Source organism: Desmodus rotundus, chromosome 1 (assembly GCF_022682495.2).
Source record: "Desmodus rotundus isolate HL8 chromosome 1, HLdesRot8A.1, whole genome shotgun sequence".
NCBI classification, from domain to species: domain Eukaryota; kingdom Metazoa; phylum Chordata; class Mammalia; order Chiroptera; family Phyllostomidae; genus Desmodus; species Desmodus rotundus.
In genome coordinates this window covers 8,710,971-8,732,636 of record NC_071387.1, presented here as the reverse complement: position 1 = coordinate 8,732,636, position 21,666 = coordinate 8,710,971, and the positions used below count along the sequence as shown (strand labels likewise).

The following is a 21,666-nucleotide window of genomic DNA, read 5'->3' as shown; positions in this document are numbered from 1 at the left end:
CAAAACCACACTTTCACATTCTCTGGTAAGGGGCTCCTCTTCCAACGGCCTTGGGTTAGACAACAGCAAGTCATGCAGTCTTGGGGCGGTAGGCTTGGCAGTAGCTTTTAAAACTTTCCTTTGATACCATGAAAAGCCATTGCAGTAGATACTGTTCTGAATGTGCAGGATGGAAAATCTGCACACACAGCGGCTGAACACATGGAAAACAAAGAAACGTCCTTCCGGAATTTGTACAAATATTTTCAGTATTTAGAAGCAAGGCTTAGTATCTTAATGAAGCGACATCTGTAAGACGCTATAATCAAAGCAGCTGCACTGTACCAGGGCTCACCTGAACTAGAAACAAGGGTTCAAATCCCAGCTTTGCCACCGACAGGCAGAGCAGTAAAAGGCAAGTTATGAAAGCTCTCCTTTAAGTTTCAGGTTTCTCATCAATAAAATGGCAATGACAGCATCCCTTCCACAGCATTTTAACTGAAAATAATGAGACAGCACCAGAATCCTCTGGCACAGAGACCCTCCATAATGTGCTTTAAACTAATGCTAAGCTTTAGAGAGGAAAAACCAGGGACCTACCACACACGCAATGCGTCGTGCTGACCTGGGGCCGCACCAATGGATCGCAGCCAGCACCAACTCCGTGCCAGGGAGCTGTCAGCTGCCAGTTCACAGCCAATACACAGCCGCTGAGGCCTCTAACACTAAGTTCAGGCGCTCCTTGGCACAAGTGAGTCAGTTAGAGGATCAGAAAATTAACTTCACCACCAAATATTCATCTAGTCGCACAGGAGACTCTGGGAGTAAGACACGAATTCTACTCTCCGAGATCTGAGAGGGGCAGGGGGAACAAGGGCTGGGGAAAATGAAGCATGCCACGGTTGGAGTCCTCGAGTCCTGTTCCACACCAAATGCCCTGAGAGGACCCTGCTAACTCAGCCTGGGGCAGTCCCACGGGGGAGCTGTTATACAAGTGGAGGGGAAGGAAGGGTGAGGGGAAGGATTCGGAGCCCAACTGGAAGGGAGGTGGCCCAGGGTGAAGGAGTTACTCCCACACTGCGGTCAAGCACCAGGAAGGGACTGCCACTAAGGAACACAGGAGAGGACGGATGACAGAGACTCGGAATCAAGCCTAAGGGTTGGCTGGTTTCTTAGTGATCTCTGTAGCATTAGTGGCCATCTCTACTACCGCTGGGACTGTCCACACCCTCAACGTTTCTGGCCAGACACAATCTCCTTCCAGGCACCCCCATGGCGGCCCTCCCCCGACAGCTGTCAGACTGCTCCTTCTCACCGGCAAGTCTCACCCTGCCATTCCTGGCTTGAAAACATTACACAGAAACCTCCAGGACAGAATCAAGGCAACTCAGAATGTATTACTGGGACCCTGTCCGGCCTAGCCTCTGCTCCCTCCTCCTGAATATCCGTGTCTTCGCTTCTGCTGCAGCCCCTGCATGGAACGATCCTCCCACCCTGTGCACTGCCTCCCCCACCCAGCAAACTCTGGCCTCTCAGTTCCTTGACCACACCAGCCCCTTGTGCAGCACAAGGCTTGAGAAGTCCTTCCCTTGGGAACAGGGAGTAGAGAAGCAAATTCCTGGCTAATTCCCACTTGGCATCCAGGTCTCAGCTTGTGTTACTTCCTCCCGTCTTTCACCAAACAGACTGGCGGGTGTACTACGTATTGGTGAGGTCGCCAGAGAAAGGCATGCTCATATTCTCTTAGTAGGAGTAGAATACTCCTGCAACGTTTTTGGAGGGCAATTTGGCAAGAACTCTCAACAAGTGAAACTACGTGGCCATCTGTCACTTTTCTGGGCTGTCCAGAAGCTGTACTTCCTTCCTAGGTCTGGGGAACCCCACCACTGTGTAAGTGGGTAACTGAGCTTCTCCAATCAGAAGCACCCACCCTCCCTTACAAGAGGCTCTCTGGATGGCGGAAGACTGGGTCCCTGAGGTAGCCGGGCCCCAAAACCAGTTCTAGCGCTCCCGACTATTCGGTGAGCCACCTACCTACTGTCCTTTAGAAAAAAAAATTCTTATTTTCCTTAATCACCCAGTGATTCCACTGCTTGCAATCCAGGAAGGCCACTACTAGGAATTTACCTGAAGTATGCATTTACACAAGTACATCAAGTCACATTCGTTGCAAAAACCTGAAAACCAAAATATCCACCCATAGGAGAATGGGTCAGTAAATCACGGTACCGTCACACATAGCACAATTCTGTGTAGCTGTTATGACAGCCGTGACGTAGCACCGCCTGGCCTGATGTGCGAACCTCCTCAAACAACTCCACAGCAAGGGGGCAGTACGCATGGTATGACCTCATTAGTGCACTTTTAATAGGGACAGAGAGACAGATGACAGATAACCAGATATATAAAGGTGTATCATAAAATGTTTCTGGGGGAAAAAAACGCAAGAAACTTTTAACAGTGGTTACTCCGGAGAAGGGATATGAAATAAGAGACCTATTTTTTGTGTAACATTTTTCCCACTTGAATGTTTGTCATGTTTAATCAGAAAATGTTTCAATGTCGCTCTCCCAGTGAGGACTTCCCACATGCCCATCAGCCACAAATACCTCCCATTGTTCCCACACGCCCATCAGCCACACACCTCCCGATTGTTCTCCCGTATTCCTGTTCTTTGCCTTCATGATTAATGAACATGTCCCTGTTTAACTCCTGTCTCCCAAACGAAGCTGTAGGTGCTGAGGGCAAGTGCTATATTGACCACTGCACTACCAGCACCCTGCACGGGGCCTAGCAGAAAGTAAATGCTAAATAAATTATCTGGCAAATGAATGAAAGTAACTCATCCTTCCTTTAGGATTCAGCTCAAATGAAGTGACGCTTTTCCTAAAACCCTCCAGTTTACAAGTGACCCTTTCTCCCTGTGTTCTCCACTGGCATTTGTACTCAGTGCCCTAGCCGGCTACCCTCCTGCCCCCCATCACCCTGCATGTGCTGAGAGCAAGGGTTATGCACTTGCCTCTCCCTGTGGCGCCCCCTCCAGACCTGTACCTGCAAGGCCCTCAAGAAATAGCTGATAACGAACAGATGAACAAACTAAACCTCAAAGCAGTAATTTACTAGTGTATTAACATCAGAATTTACTGATGTTCTCGTTCTTCTTAATCTGGTCTCTCAGGCCAGCAAAGCCCGGCTGTGAGGAGCAATGACTTCCACACAGACGGGTGCCGCTGCAAACCCAAAGCTGTGGAACCCGAGCCCTGGGGTCACGCTAGACTTGGAGAGACACGGGGTCACTGCCAGCCAGGACGGAGCACGAAGTGGGGTTGCAGGAGTGAAAGGAGCAGGCACAAGTCTACTTGAATCCTCCCTTTCAGCAGCTTCCCTAAATCAGGATTACGCTCACAGACCAAGTGCTACCATTCAAAAGCAAAGGAAACCAATTCCATTTTTCCATCCTAAAAATGAAACTGCTGCATATCAACATTAAATTTCCAGAAACTGATGATTTTATCAAGGGGATGTAAGAAGTGTGCTAAAGGATTTAAAGGCGGAGGACTCTGTCACCTGCTGTTTACTCTCAAATGGCTCCACACACACACACACACACACACACACATATTAACGACAACATGGGAGAGAGAGAAACAACTGGGGTAAAATGTTAACTTGGGGCAAATCTGAGTAAAGGGCACACAGAACTGTTCACTGTTCTTTTCTGCAAGCGTGACATTTTTTTAAGTAAAAATAAAGAAGAGGAAATGAAAGTACTTAGTAGAAAAGGCTATTCCCCCTTTACATTTAAAAGCATCATATGGGGAGAAACAGAACTTTGATAGAGATAATACATTTGAATAAAACAATTCAAACCAATTCTAAAATTACTGTATCTTCCCTTTAAAATAATTACAAAGATGCATCCACATGGTATCTGGGGGTAAACCATTCTCCCTACAAACCCCACAGACAGGGAGCGGCTGCTGTATAAAGACCTCCTAAGAGGCTAGGTAACACGACGCAGAATAGCCGAGTCTCAAACTGGCGATGTCCCGCCTCTTCAAGGCAGCGGTGCCCCCAGCTCTGCACAGCCATGGTACCAAGGCCAAAAATGTAACAGGTATAAAACAGTGGGAGAAACACCTTAAAGATTAAGTGATAAAAAGGGACTCCAGTCACTCAAAAAAGGAAAAAGCCTGAACGCATCAGGCATGTTCGCTTAGCGAGGCCTCACACCAGCTCTCCTTCTGCCCGGAAGGCCCTTCTATTCAAACCCACCTTCTCGTGCGACCTGCCTGACCTCCCTATTTAATGCTACAGTCTGCTTCCATCCCAACACTCCCGAGTCCCTTACCCTGCATTAATTTTTAACTTTTTGTTTTGAGGTAATTATAAATTCACATGCAGATGTAAGAGCTAGTACACTGAGTTGTCATATACCCTTGACCCAGTTTCCCCCAAATGTAATCTTGCATAACTGTAGCACAATATCATCTACGTTACTTTTTTTCCTCCTAGTATTTATCACTAGAAAGTGATATTTATAGCAACTGTTCTTATTCTCTGTCCACCCCTACTAAAATATAAACTCCTTACAAGCAAGAATCTTCATCATGCCCGGGCCAGTGTGCCTCAGTTGGATGGAGCATTATCCCATAGCCAAAAGGTTGCAGGTTTGAGACCTGGTCATGGCACAAGCCTGAGTTGCAGGTTCAATTGCTGGTCTGGGCAGGTACCATCCCTGGTCTGGGCGTGTGTGAGAGGCAACCAACCAATGCCTCTCTCTCACATCAATGTTTCTCTCTCCTGCATCAATGTTTCTCTCTCCCTTCCTCTCTCTCTAAAGGCAATGGAAAAATGTCCTCAGGTGAAGATTAAAAAAAAAATCTTTATTAAAATTTTGTTCACTGTTATATCCCAAGCACACAGAACAGGGATCAACCTGTAGGAAGAACTCAATAAACATTTGCAGAATGAATCAAAGCACTTTATTGCACTGCCTCCTCTAACAGGAAATTAGACCAGCTCTTTAAAAACCATCTTCGGCCCTAGCTGGCATGGCTCATTGGATTGAGCGCCAGCCTGTGAACCAAAGGGTCGCCAGTTCGATTCCCAGTCAGGGCACATGCTTGGGTTGCAGGCCATGTCCCTGGTTGGGGGTGTATAAGAGGCAACTGATTAAAGTTTCTCTCCCTTTCGCCCTCCCTTCCCCTCTCTCTGAAAATAAAATAAAATCTTTTAAAAAGATAAAAGACCATCTTGGTAAATAAGAGGATTCTAAAACAGGAGGGAAACATCACACTCACCCATGGTGACATAAGGCAACTTATCAGTTGATCCATGAGGATAGATGCTGTAGAGGTGAGGTCCAGTAACATCTATGCCCCCCAAAACTAGGGCTGCACCAATGTAGCCTTGATACCTGGTGAGCAGAGTGTGCATAAGAAAAAGTAAGTCTATGCTGCATCACTGTAACTTAAACAAACGCTGTATGAGAAGTCAGAAAACAAAATCTCTTCTTATACTGCCACTGTTTCAGTGAGTGGCTACTGTGTTGATGGGAAACAGGAAATGAAATGAACTTGAGTTGACCTTCTACTATCAGCCAATAAAAACTGTAAATTTTTGTTTTGTGTGAGATAAATTTCTGTATTGTGTGAGATAATCCACACACTTTATTTCATCTCAGCCTCACAACCACCTTTAAAAGAGGGCTCTATAATTCTCCCTTCAGAGAAGAGAAAACAACCCAAAGACACGAAGTACTCACGCAATGCCTCAAAGCCAAGCTTGGCGCACTCCAAAGATTATCGGCCCCCTTCCCATCATGCCTTTCTGTGATCAGCAGACAAGCTGCCTTCCAAGTTAACAATAAAGAGTTGCTAAACTCAAGCGGTTCAAATTATCAACCTCCCCACAGCCTAACAGGAAAATGGCTAATGTCAAAACACCTTCCATTTGAATGAGCCCATAAAAATATGATCACAGATATGAGCTCATATTGAGTAAAGGAGGAAAGTATTTACTTCATCGTTCAGAGAAGCGAATGATGAAATAATTCCATGATGGCCTATAAAACCTCTACCACCCACAGGACAAAGGTACACCTTTCAGGAGCATGGACAGGAATCCGTTTTCCACCCCACCCCCACCCCCATTTCATTGTGCACGTACTTGTTCCCTTGGACCGTTTACCTGGCTGGTTTTCCACTTCTACAGATTGCTTTCCCTGCGTTCGGTCCAATTATTTACCATTAGAATTGCTACGCTCGATAAACAGGCTGAACTTAAAGCTCTTCACTGTGAGCCTTTAGCTCTTCAGGAAGAAAAGGGAAACCAATACATGCTGAATCTGCCTAATGATCATAGTCATTAAAAGTGAAATACATGAATTAACACAAGAACCAATCAAAGTCATAATTTTAGGCTCTCTGAGACAGAGCTCCCCATCAGGAAGTGCTCGAGACAAACAGAATCGTCAAGTCCAAGGTCTCCCTTGATCACCAAATTGTTATTTCAGAAAGAATCTTCTATTTATAAGGGAAGTAATTAAAGAGCAGGAAAGAATGTCAGAAGCAGCCTCAAGAAGGAAGGGCCCAGACAGGGGAAAAGATGATCCCAAGGCCTACGAGCTGGCTGCGAGGCCAAGACTACACGGCCGTGGGATGAGGAGCCACAATCACCAGACCCGCCACTCACATTGTGGTCCATCTGCCTACCACACAGGGTGTTCAAAGTCAGCAATAATCAGCTAGGTCCCTTCCAAACTAAAACAGTGTCTGTTTGATGCGTTTAAAAGAGGCTAAGATACTGAAGTTACTGAAATCCTTAAAAATTGATCCAGAAATTCTACTTCCCAGAATGTAAGGATTTAACAGAACAAACGTGCAGAAGTGAATACACAAGAACGTTTACTGCAATACTGTTTGCGATGCTGAAACAGTGGAAGCAGAGGGAGCACTGGCTGAACTGATACTGCTATACAACAGAAAACCGCACAATCATTAAAAAGCCACGCTACACTTTTTCTAAATATTTTATTTATTTATTTTTAGAAGGTTGGGAGGGAGCAAAAGCGGGCGAGAAATATCGATGCATGAGATACATCCATCGGTTGCCTCTAGCAGGCCCCCAACCAGGGACCCGGCCTGGAATCCAGGCACGTGCCCTGACAGGGAATCGAACCAGCACCCCTTCTGCAACCCTTCGGTCCGCTGGCGGGAGCTCAATTCACTGCGCCACACCAGCCAAGGCTGCCACTTTTCTCACCCACTACTTGTACTTTGAGAAAGTACGATCTTTCTCAAAGACAATTTCTGCAATATGTATCAAAATGTTCACTACGCATAACTTTCACCCAGCAATCCCATTTCTAGGAATTTGTTTTAAAATATAGTCTAAGGAATTAATCAGAAGTATCTAAAGACTCTGTGTCCCAAAGGGGTCACAGAGTACCTTATAGTAACTTAAGTGCCTTACAACAGGCAACACCATTAATACTCAAAAACTGGTTAACAGAATGAAATTCTGTGACTATGTGGGAAGATATTCACCGACATTTCTTAAGCTTTTATGGGTCACAGGCCCCTCTGAAAAGCTTATGGGGATTGTGGAACCCTACCGCGTGCCAAGTGCACAGACAAAGGTTCTTTACTGTTTCAGGAGGGCGACAGGTCTCCAGAACTCCTCTGTGGATTCGAGGCCAAAGCTCCGGACGCCGTGCTCTCCCACCGACGGGAACAAGACGCACAGCACACTGACGGCGAGAAGAACGCGCCCTGCACTCTTTTTCAGCCTCTGAATTTACGGGGATCTAACTGTGCACCAGGCCCTGTACCAGGCATTGTTGTAAGCCTTGCTTCTGACGTCAAATCCTACACGTTTTTTCCTTCTACAACTGACTCATTTTATGTAACTCAACAAAAATTTCAGAAGTTGTAAAGGGCCATGATTATTCTGGTTTAAATGTTTAAATGCTACTCTCAAAACTTTTATAAAATGTAACATTTACAAAGTATGTTAAACTAAAAGTAACAAAACACTGATGAGAGCATTTAGAATTCCTAAAACATTCTAAAGAGATTAACAGAAACATCTGCTAGATTAAGCTAAATGCTTTAAATGACAATGCAAATTATTTTGAAATATTCTATTTACTGCAATTTTACAAGTTTGAAAATTGTTTTAAATGTAATGCATGACACAAACCACCAGAGGGAGCTTTGTATTTAAAATCAAAACCACAAATGTCTTCCGAAATCTTGACCACAGATGTGCTTTAACAAGTTCTCACACTGTACTGGGAGAATTTATTTGACAGGCGATAATCCTGCAGGGTTAGAATGATGATTATATACATAAATAAATGGAAATCACTGGTGTAAGGGCTTGTACAGCCAGAGCAGGAATTGGGTGGACGTGACTAGGCTTCCTGCCCACGTGACTCCTAAGTCCTCATGGCCTCAGCAGTAAGATGGGAACTACAGTACTGCTGCTGCAGCGCTACACTGGACCTCGCACCCCCGTGCTGAGAGTCAAGGGGCCCTGCCTGACTCTTCGAGGAAGGCCTGAAAGGGTTCAGGAAGGCAAGGGCGAGGCAGGAAACAGAGGGAAGTGAACGGGGCAGGGACTGACAGACCAGACACAGGCTCCCACTTCTCAAGGCAACATGTGCCACTCAGTTGCAGAAGATCACTGCCATGTGTCACCCACCCTTTATGAATTTTTTTCAAAAGACTCCAGAAATCCAGATATTTTAATTCTAATCTCCCATTTATAGTTACTGGCCACTATCTTTAAAAAAAAAACACTATGTGGCCCACGTAAAATTCTCTACAAGCTGAGCAGGGCCCTGGAGCTGCTGTTCATGATCCTACTCTCTGTCCCTGCTCCCCTTCACCATCACAGGCCCGGGCGCAGCTACTGCTGCGCGGGGCGGAGGGGCAGGAAACATTCTGTGTAAGGATAAAGGTCTCTGGTCAACTCGAAAAGCAAAAGGTATTACGCGGCACACACTCTACAAAGGAAAGAGGAGAGAATTTGTTAGAAGTAAGGCAGGTGCCAAAAGGACAAGCCAGAATTCCAACCCAACTAAATACCCAGGCTATTTCCACTACGGTGCACTGCCTCTCTTTATGAGAAGCAAATGAGAAGAGGGACTTAAAAGTTTAAAACTGTCAAAGCCTATACTAACATAAAGTGATGATGTGATTATTAAGAAAGAAAAACAAAACTACTAACAGGAACTGTCTGTGGGAGTCAACAGGGAGTGAAGGTCTGGTCAGGCAAGTGAATGCCCCTCTTTAAGCCTCAATTTGTTCCCATATAAACTGGAGCAGCCTGGACCTCAGGATTAAAAGGATAAAATCAGATCACGCATAAAGCACTTAGCGCAGGAATCAGTACAAAGAGATAAATATTGGTTAATATTAATGTTACCATTGTTCGTTTCATTGTTTTCTTCCCCTTGAAAGGAGAAAAAAAAGTCATTTGTGTTTGTGTGTGTTCACAAGAGGAACTCCTCAAAGACTCCTACCAGCTCTCAGTTTCTTCCTACAAACAAAGAAGTTTTCCATCCTGTACTATGTCTGTGCCTAAGGAAGTGACTCAACTGGCCACACATCACGTGTGCACGGGAAAAGAAAAACCGACAGACCCCATAAATTCAAATCTACTGTCAAAAGCCTTATGAAATTAAAACGGCTTTTTAGTAACAACTGATTTCTAAAATGAAATGTGTATTTCTGAGAATGCTTTTCCTCTAGCTTCCAGGGTTCCACTGGCTAGAAATCTAAGGCATGAGGAAAAAATGCTACAGAAATCCTCACCCTGGAACCTCACCTGAAAAGCATCTGCTTCAGCATCCGATTGGCCGTCACAACTCTGGGAAGGCGGCCGGTGGAGAGGGAGTGGAGCTCCAAATTAGAAGAAATGAGCTGGGTTGTCATCTCTGTATCGGCAGCTGTCCCGGCACCACAACAACTAAAACACATGATTAGAAACTTAGCTGAAATTCAATTACCAGACGTCTCAATTAGAAGTGGAGTTTCTTGGGTAACATCCACAAAGTTCAGGTACATAGAGGTGTTTCTGAGTATAAGTGCCTGTAACTGCTCGGTTTAACCAAACTTAAATAAAGATAAAATTGACAATACGCATCTAATTATATGCAAATGTATTTGCTGTGGCACAATGGAACATTTGCAGTCATTAGTTTCTGTGCTCCTAAAAGAGTATATATTTTATTAATTCTACAAATATATCCAAGTTGTACAAAAGAGCAAGGCATGTTACAAGTCTTGCAATTTAACATTTACCAAGTATTTACTCCCAGGTACCAGACACCGCACTAAGTGCTGGTAATTAAGAAAATATGACAAAGTCCGAGCGCTCGATTTCAAAGCTGAGTGGAGATGACACAGGTAAACAGAAACCGCACCTTTTATAATACAATACAGCAGCGCAGGCACAAAATGCTAAAGGAAACTGAAGAAAAGAGCAATTAATCCTGATCTTTCTGAGAAGAGGTTTCACATCACCTGAATTTGGAAGAATGCAATAAAAGCATTATACAAGCAGAGAAGAGGAAAGGGCATTCTAAGCAGGGGGGCTGGCTTTAGCAAAGGTGAGACAGCCTGGAGATGAGGAGAATAGGGACTGCCCAGGTGTAACTAGAGCAGCAGGCGATGGCAGCTAAATAGGCTGAAAAAATGAACTTTTTGTGAAATTGTGCAAGGCATTCAACAGGTTTGATTTTATCCTGAAGGCAGTGTAAACAAGTAAAAAGTCTCTTGAAAAAAGTTTTTAAAAAGGAAAGGAACGTAATTAGATTTGTGTTTTACAAAATCCAATGACAGAGAAATGAACAACACAGAGAAGAAACCAGAGGCAGATAAACCATTTAAATGACAACTCTAATAGTCTAGCTGAGGGGAAAAAAATCTGAACTAAGGCCTTAATGGAGGGAAGGACAGGAAGGAATGAATTTAAGAGGCACAGAGAAGACAGACCAGGTACCAAATGAACTGAAGACTAAAGCAAAGAGAAGACCTGAGGATGACTTGCTCAGGGGACAGGTGGATAAAAATGCCATTTAAGGGAGACAGAAAGAAAACACAGATTGGATGGACAACAGGTTTCAGGGAGAAACAAAGTAAATTCAATTTTAGCCCTTAAGTGTTTAAAAATACAAAAGCCATTCAAACTAATCAATACTTACTAAATGTTAGGAGATATGAAATGTATCTTTGAACAGTTCTTGTCAGCAACAACCATCCCTTCAGTTGCCCTTGTATCTGCTCCAAGTACTATGCCATCCTATTTAAAAAATAGAGAGACAGAGATACACACGTAGATGTAGATGTAGGTATGGATACAGATATACAGACACATACACACAACTTACATATGTAAACCACAGCTCTCTAGTTGAGAGGGAACAATGCTGGTCATTCCCTGCTCCCCCAAACATCAATGACCCAAAAACACCCCCTACCAAAAACATTCTGCTATACTTCAGAATTCAAGAAAAGGTTTATTAACAGATGTTATTACTTGAATCATGAGTAGGTGGCAGGAATTATCATTCCCGTTTTCAAATGAGGCTCAGCGATTCAACGAATTCCTTACAAATCAAACCTACTATGGGGTAAGTCTGGATTAAGAGGCAGAAACCCTTCCATTAAAATAGCCACCTGTTGAGTTCTTTTTACAAGGTCTCTTTACCTGAACAACAATAACCATTATCTCTTTTGACCCTTACAACAATTTAAGACTGGAGTTATGTCCATTTGGTTGGTGGGGAAAGTGTGGCTCTGAGAAGGAAAGTGGAAGCAGCAGAGAAGTTCAGTGGTTAGGCAGACCTGTCTGACCCCCAATCTTGCGTTCTCCCACTACATCTGCCAGCCTTCTAAAGTAGTGACTTAAGACAGAAAAGTAAACTGGCCTCCTGCCAAGTGAGAAAAGAATATAACCTTTTGATAAGCACACGATACCTAACAAACGCAGTCTCTCCTAGAAGTCCTTTTCCCGATGTGCTATGTACATGTGCCCTTCCCCACTGAGCCCAGAGAAGTAAAGGAGGCCTAGTTCACTTATAAATTGCTGCTCTTGGCCTGTCCCGGCTTACCTTATACACCACCCCCGCGATGGTCGTGCCTGTTTTCCGGGCTGCTGGAAGCTTGTGCCCTTTCTTTGCAAAATCGGCTTCCAGGATGGCATTTCTAAGAGCAAACGAGAGAATAAAGCGTTGAAGGGCAGGACCACATTGCGCCGCACTGGCTGAAAGAGTGCCGAATAGGGAGCTCAAGATAAAAGAACCTACTATTCACTTTCATGCCCACCTGTCCACTCAATCCCCCTTGCCAATACCAGTACTGTCCCATTCCTCGGCAAAGAAAGCCTCAAAGAGGGGCGGCACTTGGCCTAAGGAGATGGAGGTGGAGGGTGTCCAAGTGTGGTGGGACAGTGGGAGAGCAGCCCCGGCCTCAGGAGAAACACACGCTCAGGCCCTGATTCCCCTGAGTCACAAGGGCCGCGGGCCCAGGCCTCGCTGTGCACCCTTCCTTTGGAATTCCACGGTCAGGCCGCGGCCCAGCGCCGACCCCGGCACCGCACTCCCAATCCCGACCTGACCCCTGCCCCGGGAAAGGTCGCACCTGCGGCAGTTATCAAACGAGAAACCTCCAACCGGTGGCTTATACACTGACACAGCCGCCATCTTCCCAAGAAAGTACTTCCGGGCCGGGGGCGGGAGCAAACCAAAAGAGACAAGTACTTCCGGTGCCGCCGGCGGCCTCGGTCAAAGAGGCGGGGCAAATTCCGCGCTAGGGAGATTGATCTTAGAGTTACAGGCTCCTAGAAGAGCCCGGAGGTGTTTGGACTACATCACCCCAAGTGGCGTGGAGGAGAAACTGACGCCCAGATGCGGAAAGGACGTGTCCCAAGGTGGACATCTCGGAGACCAGGCCTTCTGCCAGCCAGACCAGAACTGTTTCTACTATTAATTCTACTCCGCGGAGCTTCGGAGACAGACACACCCAGGCTGCAGACGCAGCCCCACCGTCTCCATGCACTGAGCAAGTCCTCTCAACTCTGAATCTCTTTCCTCCACCGTCAAACGGAGATAACAGCTACCTCGAAAGGCTGCTGTGAATTGAACAAGAAGCAGCACACGAAAAGATGTTCACCATCGCTAATCATTAGGAAATGTAAATCAAACCATAACTCAATACTGCTGCACACCCACTAGAATGTTACAATCAAAAAGACAGACAATAACAAGTGTTGGCGAGGACATGGAGACATTAGAGCCCTCATGCATGGCTGCTGGGAATGTAAAACAGTGCAACGGCGCCACAAAACAATTTAGCAGCTTCTCCACAAATTAAACACAGACCCAGGATTCCTCTTTTATGTATATCCCCAAGAGAATAAGAACATGTTCACAAAAACTTGTACACAAATATTCATAACGACATTACCCACAATATCCAAATACCAGTAATAGAGACAACCCAAATGCTCATCAGCGGATGCACGGATAAACAAAACGTAGTACACATCCGTCCTGCAGAATATTATTCCACCACAAAAAGCAGTGAAGCGTGGATACACGCTACACCACAGGAATAAACCTTGGAAACATTGTGTTACCTGAAAGATGCCAGGCACAAAAAGCCACGTATAGCATGGCTCCATTTCTATGAAATGTCCTTGCTAGACAAATCCAGAAACTAAGGAGACGGGGCGTGGGGACGAGAGTGCAGAGTGAATGTTTAATGGATACTTAATCTCTTTTGGGGATGATGAAAATGTTCTAGAATTATACAGAGGTAATGGTTACCCAACCTAGTGAATATACTAAAAACCACTGAATTGCACATTTTTAAATAGGATATTTGCTTATGTTCATTTTCCTTAGATTTTTTAAAGGCTGCTGGGAGACTCAAAAATTATACACAGGAAGCATCTATCATGGCACACAGCAGCTTCTAAACAAATAGCCATTATTGTTAACGCATTTATTTCCTCCTGCCAACGACCCTAAGAGGTAGCTATGTAATTCAACTCATTTTACTGATGGAAATTAAGGTTCATCAAAGTGAAGTAACTTGCTCAAATTTGCATAGCCAGTAAATGACAGCCTCAGTAAGTGTGGGATGAATTAATTTACTCACTCAGCAGATATTTATTGAGCATCTACTATATGTCAGACATGTGTCTAGGAATGAATGAATGAATGAATGGCATTTCAGTCACCTAGAACCAGTGCCTGTCACAACTATGTGTTCAATAAATATTTGTCAGAGGTTAAATTCCCTTTCATTACTTCTCTGGGTCTTTCATGTGAAATCAGGAAAATAAAACCTCACCCACCTGCCTCCCCAGGAATCTACTGATAAAAAAGTTTCAGTATTTCCTGTGTCACCAACTCTCTACTTTGGTGAATGTAAAAAGGGACTTGGACTTGGCTCTGGAAAAGGCCTAGACAGGACAGGTCATAATGCAACATACCTCGGGCTCCTGGAGTCAGTAAGAAATTATAGAATGAAAGATGCCCTTCACAACATTCATCAGAGTCTCTCACTCCCGCTCTGGGCTCAGCCCTGAGGGAACAGACAGAAGATGAATCATAGGTAGTTCCTCTCCTCTCGGTATGGGTTGAATTGTGTCATTTCAAGATTCCTGTGTTAAAGGAATAACCACCAGTAGCTTAGTGTGACCTTGTTTGGAGATAGGATCTTCACAGAGGTAATCAAGTTAAAATGAGGTAATTAGTGTGGATCTTAATCCCATATGACTGATGTCCTTATAAAAAGGGGAAATTTGGAGATAGACCTGAAAACATGAAGGCAGAGATGGGGTGATACGTCTAAAGCCACGGAACATCAGAGATTTCCGGCAAACCACCAGAAGCCAGGAGAGGGGCCTGGAACAGCCCCCAGCAGGAGCCAAGCCTGCCGACACCTTGATTGCCGACTTCTAGCCCCCAGAACTGCAGAACAATAAATTTCTGTTAATTAAGCCACCCAGTTTGTGGTGCTTTGTTTTTCTAGATACAGCAGACATACACCTCACAAGTTCACAGTCGCAGTGCGCTAAGGGCTGATGGAGGGCCGGGGTTGAGGTGGCAGTTGCAGAAGCCTAGAGGCTCAGAAGGATAGAGTGTGAGCTGACGCGGGGTGAGAAGGAAGGAGGGACAGACACAGCAATGGCTTGGGGTAGGAAACAAGCAAAACCAGACAAAAAAGAAAACCCTGAGTATGCATTGTTTTCAGGAACCGTGGGTGATGAGTTTGATGTGGCTGCAGGGAAGGGAAGCAGAGCAGTCTGCGGCCCCCGGGGACAGGGAGGGGAGGAGAGGGTTGGCCACAGAGCTGGAGGAGCCAGAGAAGCCTTGTGGAAATAACTTGTGATCTCAATTTGTCCCCGGGGCACTTCTCTTCTGTATTGGATCTATTTGGTAATGTTTCACACCGTGAGTGAGCTAAGGAGGTGGCATTGCCTGTCTGTGGCCTCTGGAAGTGGCCCAGCAGAGGCTTCCAGAGCCCAGCAGAGGGCGACAGAGAGCCTCCAGGCAACCAGGTCCTGGACCTTGAGAGGCGGAGCCCAGGGCCAAGCAAACCCCAGTCAGCCTGGCGTAGGGTGTCTGTACCCGTGCATTTGCAGCGTGCGGAGGGAGACTCTAGGTACCCAGCGCTCAGAGACCCCTGCTTCAGTCCCCTTGCCCAACAGGACTGCTTCCCCCTCAGACTGCAGTCCAGCGAGAACTCCTCCCCAGGGCCTGGACACAGTCCCATTAATTCCTGGCAGTACCACCAAAACCGACTGACCAGTGAAGCCACCGCTTCTGCTCTGGAGCTGGTTGTGTGACCTCAGGGGAGCCATCGGGGTCTCTGTGCCTCCGGTCCTAATAATATAGAAAGAGCCCACATTGCCCGAAGCACCCAATGTCCCGAGCTCTGTTCTAACTGCTTTATATTCAGGATCTCGTGGTCATCCTAGGCACCTAGGATGTTCCAGGCACAAGTAAAACGGGTGGTCAAGAGACGGACACAGTCCCTCAGGACCATGCATCTTTACACCACCTTACAGACAAGGAAACTGAGGCCCAGATAGGTCATTGGCTCAAGGTCCCAGAGAAGGTGAGTGGCAGAGTCAAGATTCAAACCACGCCTGTCCCCCCTCACCCCACCCGCCGCCACCACCACCACAGCGCCACTTCCCCGTCCCCCTAATAATTCTGGCCTAGCTGGAACCCAAATTCCCATGTTCCCTGGGGCTTTGGCAGAGCAAAAACAAGGTTTCCTTTTCCAGGATTCTCATCCCAGCTGGGCTGGTTCCTGGCTGTGCCCTCGCAGGCCCACCTCTCCATCTGTCTTCACCTCAATTTTCTCATCTGTGAAATGAGAGAACATTGCAGTTGCCCTCACCTCATGGGCACCAGACGAGAGCATGTGATGAAAGCAGTAAAGCCGTTCATTCGTCCATCCGTCAGTCCATCACCCAGTATTTATTAAGCCCCTCCTTGGCGCTGGGCTCTGCGCCAACTCTGCACCAGATCACAGCCTGGACGGGCAATGGTCTGGGAACTATACTACCAGCCCACTGTGCCAAGCGCCCTAAGGGACATGTACCTTGCACAGCCAAGGAAGGACTCCTGAGTAGGCCTGAGGCTGCAGGGTGGGCACCCAGAAGACAGGAGTTAGCACTGAGACCAGGAGACCAAAGCAGGCAGCAGCCTGCACTTGCCAAGGACCTGGCAAGCACCTTCCCCCCACCTGCAGCTGCTAGGAGCCCAGCGTGGGATGGGCCCTGCAAGGGGCACCCACCCTCTGTCAGGATACACACACATCCGAGGGCCCCCCCGCCAAGAAGACTTGGCCCTCTTCCCATTGCAGGAGAAGCAGCCCATGATGCTCCTGGTTGCTAAGGCAACTGGGCCCTTGTTTTTCCTTCTTCATAAATAAGCTATAAATAGACAGGGCAAACCTGGGCGCCTTCCTTTGCATGAATTAGAGCAGCTGCTCCAGGCTCCAGGGCCCTGGTGCAGCACTCGGGTGCCAAGCCTCACTGCACAGGCGACAGCCAGTGACACCATGACACAGCTCCAGTGGGAAGGCACTCCACCCGCTCCAGATGCACCTGGGGCACGAAGCAGACTCTGGGGCCCTGCGGAGACCCACAGAATCCCAACCTCTGTAAGCAGGGCCTGGGACGAGTGTTTAGCTGGGGACCCATGAGATAGGAGGGGCTCTGAGTTAGCCAACTCCCACCGGTGAGGGAGTGGGACGAACATCCTCCCTCTCTCCTACCCGGGACCTGTGCACCTACTTCAGAGCCTACAGATCCTTTCCCCTCCCGGTTTAATCATCACAGTTAACATCTACCAAGACCTTTCTAGGTGCCAGGCCCTGTGTTAAGCACTTTACATGCCACAACCCCATGAATTCTGCCAACCCTGGTGCTGTTACGATTTCCAGCTCCCGCATGGGAACGCTCAGCTGGGGGAGAGGAGGTGCCTGGTTAACAAGGGAATTGGAATTTGAACCCAGGCCTGCCCTGTCACTTGTTCTTAATCCAGCCATCCCGTTCAGCAATTTCATTCTCTTAATAACCCATGAAGAAGGGAACCCTACGTAGGAAACAAACAGAAAGAGAAGCGAAGACTCAGAAGGACCAGGGACTGGCCATGGTCCCACAGTGACGAAGACTTGAGTCCCTAGAGGGCAGGCTGCAGAAAGTGGGGTCATTTCCCCTGGAGAGGGGAGATCCAGGTAGACCTGACTACCTGGTGGGGCAGGGCAGGCTTCCTAGAGGAGGTAAAGCTGAATGAAACAAGGTCTCCGAGGATGACGGTGGAGAGAAGGGGAAAGCATTCCAGAGAGAGGGCACCGCTTGCATGGGAGAGGGCGTGTCAGGTCTGCAGACTCGCAGGTAGGCCTGTGTGCTGCACGGGAGGGGCAAGGTGGGGGAGGTGTAGGTAGGAAGCAGACGGGCTCCATCACCAAGGGCCCTGTAGGCTGGTGCAGAAGCCTGTCCTGTCCCAAAAGCACTAGGGAGCCATGGAAAGCTTTCGGCAGAGAAGAAGCATGTCGTCTTGTGGGAGAAGGGGTTGCCTGCTTGCCAAAGGGAGTTTGAGCAGAGTATGTCACCCAAAGATGGGCAAGGTGTCCTACAGGCTGCTGGACCACAGTGGCGGGATGTTTTCTCCAGTCAAACCTCGCAGGGTCCACCTCTGAATGTGGGGACCAAGCACATCCTCCGGCTCCATCATCTTCCCCACGGTTCTAGACCCTCCATGCCCTTCCACAACTGGGAGGATGCTACCTCATTCACTCATTCACTCATTCACTCATTCATACATTCCTTAAACAAACTCCAATTCTGTGTCTGGCACAGGAACGCAGAGACTCTGCACTGAAGGGACACGGATACAGAAACCAGCATGATGGTTCGAGGCAAGAAGGCTCTGATAGGGGCTACACAGGGGAGCAGAGGCTAGCTGGGGTCACGGGAAGGAGAGAACGGTGCTCCAGAGGAGGGGACAGTGCAGGCAGACACATGGAGGTGTGGGACAGCTGGGCATGCTGGGGAGAGTCAGTGAGAGGACTTAGAGGGGAGGGAAGCTGGAAATTCATCGGGGACCAGGGCAGGAAGGACCTGGGAGCTGATTCCAGGGTTAATCTGTGGACGGATGTGATCACATCGGTGTGTTGTGAAAACTAGCTTGCAGCTGTGGGAAGGGGGAGTGGGCAGAGAGGGACTGGAAATAGGAGAACCATGGACCTAGGAGGAGAGGAAGGTGGCCTGAAGTAGGGCGGTGGCAGTGACGACAGCGGAAAGGGAACACTTTAAAGAGACATTGCAGGAGGACAGACAGACAGGATGTAGTCAGAGGTTGGATGTGGGGAGCAGGGAAAAGGCGGAATGGATGTTCTCTGCGGGGGTCTGACTTGGGTGGATGGGCGGATGGTCCCTCTGGGACATGTGTGTTGGAGGTCCGGGCTGGGGAAGAGGGGCGGGAGTTCTCCAACAGCACACAGAGAGCCATTCAAGTACTGAGTTTCAGTGGGACGCCACAGCAGAGTGGGCAGAGGGAGCGGAGGACGCAAGGTCAGAGGTCGGGGGGCGGGCAGTAATCTTCAGGCAGACAAAGGTGAGGGATGGGCAAAAGGTGAAGAGAAGAAGCAGGCAGGAGGCGGGCGGGGAAAGGACCAGGGGAGGATGATGTCACGGCTGCCAAGATTGGGTCTGGGGAGGGGGAGGGGGGCACGGCGGAGGCGGAGGGAGACTTGCCCACGTTCCTGCAGTCGAAGAAGAGGAGGAACCATTCCCACCAACAGCACTGTTTTCCTATCAAATCGGGCAGGCATTTCTAGTAATAATCCTCAGTGTGAGCGATGCTTTGCTTGTAGTTTGCTCGCGTAGTTTGGAGTGTGACGTGGTACAAACTGTCTGGAAAGCCGTTTGCCACAGTAGTTCAAGATCCTGTGCAAACAGGCCTAGAGTTCACGTTTGTCAGGAGGCTCGCTCTCAGGTTAAGCGTTCTCACCGCGCACAGACTCCTGAGAAAAAAGGGACCGAGGAGACCTGGGAGGTGATGGACCCATTTATTGCCTTGACTGAGTGATGGTCTCCGGGGAGGGCAAATACCCAAACTCGTCAAATCGGGTACCGTAAGCCTGTGCGGTGTTTTCTGTCTACCAATTAGACCTCAATAACACTATTTTTACAAAATAGTTCGAGATCCTTGAAAAAAGTTCACAGCATTTAATTCAAAAATTCGCCTTCCAGGGATCTATCCTCAGACAAAGATTAATATGTAAAGATGTTCGTTGTCGCATTATTTATAATGAATATACTCGTATTACATTTTATAACAATAGGTTATATCTTAGATATATGAACAATGGATTGTATGTATTGGATGTTATAATGGACTATACATTATAACATGCAGCAATTTTATAATGAAAATCTAGAGACTGCTTTAATGTCAAACGAAGGGACAATGGCTAAGTAATGCACCATGGCATATATGAGGTGGTTAAAAACTGTGTTCTCCATGCACATTTAATGTCACGGAAGAAAGGGTGAGGATAAGTGGAATGTATGTGGTTCCAACTTCATGCGTGTGCATGCACACCATGTCACATATGTAAAAGAGAAAGCCATCCTACTGTTAATCATGCTACTTCCTTGGTGGGATGTCGGGTCATTCTTATTTTCCTGTTTGCATCAGATTCTCTGCTGTGCGAAGTCATTAGTTCCCGCCATTTCGTCTGGAAGTGTCTCCACCCTTCAGGAAGCCACTCCCCCAACCTCCCTCCCTCTCTCTCTCCGGAATCGACTGGAAGTTTCACAACACTCTACCCCAGGACTAGAGCGTGAATCTCCTAAAAACGAGGACGTTCTCCTGCACGACCACAAAACCGTTCTACGGATTCAGCACTTTCATCTAATATTCGGCCCACTTTCAAATTTCCCCAGTGATCCCAACAATAATCGCCATTGTGGGTTCTGTGGTTCAGGACCCAATCGAGGATCACCCCGTGAATACAGTTGTCTCTACAAACTCCAGCGAGCGTCCCCTAAAAACAAGGATATTTGCCTACGGAACCACAACACCATGGTCACATTCGGGAAACTGAAGACGGGTTCAGTGTTATTATCTGATGGCCTGTCCTCACCCGCATGTCCCCCATCTCACCTTTAGGATCTCTGGGACCCAGGATCCCCTGCAAGGGCCCCACCCCCACACCCTCAGTGACATCAGCGCCGCAGCCCATCAGGCTCCTTCTGTCTGGAACCATCTCCAGCCCGTTCTCCCTCTTCTCATACGGCGGTCAGCCAGCTGACTGGATTCTCATACGGAATATGTTTGTCACTGTGGATTCACCTGACGATTTTGGCAGGTAAGCACTTCTGGCAGGAGCACGTCATACGTCACGCTGTGTCCTTCTCAGGACACCACAGCAGGGGGCACGCGATGTTGGCTTGTCCCAGCATGAGTCGTGTTCAGTGTAAACATTTGGGTGTGTTGGTGTCTGTCATTTCCCTCCATCTGTAAAGGCACCTTTTTCTCGTTGTGATTAAAAAGTGATATGTGGGCGAGTCTTCGAGACTGCGCATCTCCTCTTCCCGGTCTTCCTGCCAGTGCTGATAGCAAGCACCCACGTGATGCGTTTTGCCAAATCAATTATTATGACGTCGAGTGTAAGATTTTCTCCCTTCTTGGGTGGCACTCCTCTGTAAGGAAGAGCTTCCCCTTATTCTGCTCACTCTGTTTTTTTAATTTTTTTTTTTTTAATTCAAGGATTCTGCCCCAACTGGTGTGGCTCAGTTGGTTGGAGTGTTGTCCTGTCACCAAACGCTTGCGGGCTTGATTCCTGGTCAGGGCGGGTGCCTGGGTGGCAGATTCCATCCCCAATCCAGGTGCGTAGGTCCGGGCACGAACAGGAGGCAACCAGCAGATGCTTCTCTCTCTCCCTTCCTCTTTCTCTAAAAGTAATGGGAAAAAAATGTCCTCGGGTGAGAGTAAAAAAATAATCATCATAAAATAAAATAAAATAAAATTCAAGGATTCTGTTTTTATTCTATGTGTTATAATCCATTCTTGTTATTCATCATTTTGATCTCCAATTGTCCCAGATTTGGCCACTGGAGTTCTTTCAAACTGGCCCCAGG

The 21,666-nt window shown here is 47.3% G+C and overlaps 1 protein-coding gene across 1 annotated transcript in view; it reads right to left on the bottom strand.

The window, feature by feature from the left end:
- PSMB7 (proteasome 20S subunit beta 7) overlaps positions 1 to 12,736 on the bottom strand; it is a 54,028-nt gene extending 41,292 nt beyond the window's left edge. The window contains exons 1-5 of the mRNA XM_024562121.3: positions 12,633 to 12,736; positions 12,104 to 12,197; positions 11,195 to 11,292; positions 9,817 to 9,957; positions 5,283 to 5,398 (exon numbers count right to left, since the gene is read on the bottom strand). Coding sequence (XP_024417889.1) covers positions 5,283 to 5,398; positions 9,817 to 9,957; positions 11,195 to 11,292; positions 12,104 to 12,197; positions 12,633 to 12,694 — 511 coding nt within the window. The 5' untranslated portion in view covers positions 12,695 to 12,736. The remainder of the gene's footprint in view (positions 1 to 5,282; positions 5,399 to 9,816; positions 9,958 to 11,194; positions 11,293 to 12,103; positions 12,198 to 12,632) is intronic.
- Positions 12,737 to 21,666: the final 8,930 nt, after the last annotated feature.